This window comes from Grammomys surdaster, unplaced genomic scaffold (genome assembly GCF_004785775.1).
Source record: "Grammomys surdaster isolate TR1022 unplaced genomic scaffold, NIH_TR_1.0 198100, whole genome shotgun sequence".
Classification (NCBI taxonomy): Eukaryota; Metazoa; Chordata; class Mammalia; order Rodentia; family Muridae; genus Grammomys; species Grammomys surdaster.
The window spans coordinates 1-4,545 of NW_021623932.1; the positions used below are offsets into that span (position 1 = coordinate 1).

Sequence of the window (4,545 nt, forward strand, 5' to 3'; positions counted from 1 at the left end):
GAAAGAAAGAAAGAAAGAAAGAAAGAAAGAAAGAAAGAAAGAAAGAAGAAGAAAGGGAGGGGGGAGGAAGGAAGGAAGGAAGGAGAAGAAAAAGGAAAGAAAGAAAAAACAAACAAACAAACAAATAGGGTATGGTGATCTGAATATGCTCGGCTCATTGGAAGTGAGATTATTAGGAGGTATGGCCTAATTGGGTGACGTATAGCCTGTTTGGAGGAAGTGTGTCATAGTGTTGATGGGCTTTTGTGGTCTCCTATGTTCAAGCCCTACCAGTGAGTAAGAAACTCCCTTCCTGACTGTGGGCAGAAAAAGTCTCCTTCTGGATGTCTTCAGGTCAAGTTGTAGAACTCCAGTTCCTCCAACATAAGTCTGCCTACAAGTTGTCATGGTTCTCATCATGATAACAATAGACTGAATCAATGAAACTGCAAGCCAGGCACAATGAAATGTTATAATATATTAGAATTATGCTGATTGTTGTGTCTTACTGAAGTAACCAAACCCTAACTAAAACACAGGGATATCCATGAACTTCCTCTTGTGATTTCAGTGATGAAGACTGAAACAATCATGACTTCATAGTTTTCATTTTGCCTTTTCTTCATGTGAGATTATGCCTCATTTTTTTTAAAGAACAGTAGAAATACAAGAAACGTTTTGAGCACTGCAGTTTTCCCCAAAACAAACATTTATAAAGACTTTCTGGAAAATAAAGCTGAAAGGCCACCTAGACACCTGAGCAGAGTGTCCTTTCATGTGTTTATAATCTGGTCTGAACCACAGTTCTGCATGCACTGTACACCCCCTAGTGGTTCAGAGTGGCCTGACAGTGAGGTTTATGTCTGGTTTCACACTGAAGTTCAATCATTGTGTATCCCATACAATAATAAGTGGCCGTGTCCTCAGATCTCACATTGCTCATCTGCAGGTACAGGGTGCTCTTGGAATTGTCTCTGGAGATAGTGAATCGACCCTTTATGGATGGTGCATAGTTTGTTACACTGCCATCATATTTAATTTCTCCAATCCACTCCAGAGCCTTCCCAGGTGTCTGTCGAACCCAGGTCATCCAGTAGTTACTGAAAACAAATCCTGAGGCTGCACAAGTAAGTGTGAGAGAACTCCCAGGTTTCACCAAGCCTCCGCCAGTCTCCACCAGCTGCACTTCACACTGGATATCTGTAAGTATAGAAAATACTGGTCAATAAATTGTCCCACACACCCGTTGTTCCTCATATCCATGCCAACTCATATTCAGCATCTATTACTCTTCAAAAAATTACCTTTTAAAAGAGCAAAAATGAAAATTAAACTCAGTTCCAACTCCATGTTGAGTAGTGAATAAGAAGTCTTAGGATGCAGAGAAGAGCTTCTCTGCCTGCACTGTAAGGTTAGGTTGGTCCGCTTTTCAAGAGTAGAAAGAGGCCCTATTTGCATGTCTTCCTGGTATATAACATGATATATAGTGGGAGCCAAGAGATGGAAAGGCCTATATTATTTTTAAATGTGTTAGACAACCCAGTTTACAATGTTAATATTGGAAAAAGTATTATCAGATTTAATAGTTTTCCTTGAATAAAACTTTTAATGATCATCTATTTCCTTGTATACTTGTACACAAAAGTTGTATTTTGATGTTTATTATGTATTTTAGTTCTTCTTTCCCTGAATATTTTTTATCTGTTCACTAGAAATATGGAGAAATCGTTAAGCTGAAATTCAGTATGCAGATCATTATTGTATTTTTGTATCTTCTCTATATGTGAAGATGGATCCAAAAAGAATGGCCTTACTCCCAACCCACTGCCCCTTTAATTTACTTCCCACAGTTTGTTTATTCGACATCAAATGTAGTTACCAGTCCTGATCTTAATCTGAGTTCCTATGTTTGATTCTTACTTCCTAGAGGCCATAGTGATACACATACAGGGTGGATTTCTGTTTGACTTCTCACTGAAAAAGATTCATTATTTGAAATATGCTTGCTGTTTTTCTTCTCTGCTTCAGTGGTGACTTATATTCTGTCTGAAAAATTAAATAAAAGATTTATTACCACTTATTTAGCTGATTCCGGTTTCAATGTGCTTACAGAGCACAGCAACACAGGGAAATATTCTTTTCTATTAGCCCAAGTCTTCTGTGACAACAAGTAGAAATCATAGTATGGTTCAGTATATATTTCTACAAATAATGGAAAGAGGACAGATGGTATATGAGGGCAAGAAGGCAGCACTGGAGTTCATAGTTGTTGTGTTGAAATCCCAGAATATAAATGAGAATAACATGAGACATATGGACATTAATGTTCAAATATATGAGAAAGAATCTACCTGATGATAGTCTTCTAACCTAACACTCAAGAACTTAAAAATTGAAGTATATCACCCACACACAAACATACAAACAGACACATACACACACACACACACACACACACACACACACACACACACACAGAAGTCTATACACAGGCAGCCTACATTCCATTAAAATTGAGAAGGTACTCAATATTTAAGGTCCCCTATTCTAGACAGATGTGTGAGCTTAAAAAAAGACATGAGAATTTTAGCAGGAATCAGGAGTGTGATCAAAAATCAACAGATAACAGGAGCAAATAGTATAGCATCAGCATGTTAGATAAACTTAATTATTCTTGAACAATATAAGGCTGGCATAGTAATAAGGAACGCACAGCAGGAGCATGTGTTCATTATCTTTTAGAGTTAAACAAGGGGATTTAGGGGGAAGCAAGCATGAAGCCCCTTTATATTTGTGTATATGAGTGAAGGGAATTGGTCTGCTTGCTCAGTGGAGGCTATCCATTTTCCTGTTGAGGTGGTTTGGTCCATCAGGGGATTTCCTTAAGATATGGGCCTGGCAGGGGATCTGACACACTGAATGTAGACAGGGAGGCCCTTTCCTATAAGAGGACAGAAGACTGTAGGAGTAGAGGAGAAAATAGGTTGGGATCTAGTTTGACAATGGATCTCGCCTGCCAGGGAAGCAAATTGACACCCTATACACTGTCTGAAAAGAGGTTAAGAGGTGTCCTGACTTCCTTTAGGGCTGGATAAATAGCGTGGAATTTTTTATATTGGGGAGAGTGTAGTGATCAGTCAGATCTCTGAATTGTAGAATAAAGGGTTTATCCTTAGAACAGTAGTATAATACTGCTGCAGCTCCCCTCTTTCTCCCATCAGTAAATATTAGGAAGGTTCCAATTATGGGTTTAAAAAAAATTTGAGGAACAACCATCACAAGAGAAGGAGGGTAGAGACCGAGTTTTCATAAAGATAAGGTTGTCAATATGTCCTGGGAATTCTATTAAGCTGATAGCAGAATAGGAGTCATTTTTGATTAGGTATTGAACATCAGAGAGGAAAGTTTCTTTGTTTGTTTTTAGGAGAAAGACTTGTCAGGTTTTTTTCCTAAGATTTTTAGGGCTACATACCTGTCATTTTTAATCTTATTAGTGAATGCATCCATGTAGGGCCGTAAAGGGATGATTTGGTCTCCCCAGTAGAGCACTGGGTTTGACATAGCCAGAGACACAACAGGTGACCATGGCCTTTGAGGGATAGCACATATCTCCCCACACCCCCAGATCCCACACTCCTCCATATGGCCTATACCACCATTAACCTGTGCCTTACACTCACTTTTGACTAGAGGAGGAGTGACTACAGACTTCAGTCTTGATTCATTAGTTACCTAGGGCCAGGGGATGTGGCTAAATTAAGTCATTCCTTCCCAGTCCATCCTCTTTCCCCCTCCCTATTTAAGCTAGCTCCCCCTGGCTTTTAGCGGGGGTCCACTTCCATATCCAACTATTACAGGATGAACAATAAACATCTTGGAATTCCAGACCTCCTCGAGTTATTGGGATCTGCCGGCCAGTCCTGGGATTCCGCCTCGGACCCTTTTCCTGTTTGTGGGGCCCACTGGCATGGAAAGCCTCCGGGACTCTGCTGCCCTACCACCTCCCCAGAGGGTCACCACCGTGCAGTACCAGCATTCCCTGAAGTTGGTATAGGGCTTCCACAAATGTATAGGAGGAAGTAAAGATAAGTAACTGCATGGACATTGTTGGGTCATATATAGCAAGAGCCTCTTTAGGCTACATTGACAGAATTTAGAGCTTGGATTGCTTTGGAGGCAGTATTTTCTGGGACTATGACCTTTCATCTCCTTTTAGGAGGTTATAGGGAAGTTGAAGGATGCTTGTGGGAAGGGAGAGCCAGGGTCTAAGCCAATTAAGGTTACACCAAAAGTTCTAGAGGGAGGTGAGAGTTAATTTCAGAGGAAACCAAAGGATGGGTTTGAGGGGATATTTTGAGCTGAGGGCGATTTCTGTTCCTAGAAATGAAACGCATAGAATACATTATATTTTATTAGGAACTCGTTGAATCCTAGGTAAGATAGAAAAGGTATTAGTTGGCCTTTAATTTGGGAGGGATAGGGGAAGAATCTCTCCATATTAAGATGTCATCCATCAGACTTAGTTCAGGGAACAGGGTGGGGAATTTGACAAAAGGACTGGAGGAG

At 40.2% G+C, this 4,545-nt stretch overlaps 1 gene segment (V, D, J or C); it reads right to left on the minus strand.

The window, feature by feature from the left end:
- Positions 1-805: 805 nt before the first annotated feature.
- On the minus strand, positions 806-1,370 carry LOC114615926. The segment is given in 2 exon segments: positions 806-1,179; positions 1,284-1,370. Coding segments are annotated over 2 exon segments (420 nt in total).
- Positions 1,371-4,545: the final 3,175 nt, after the last annotated feature.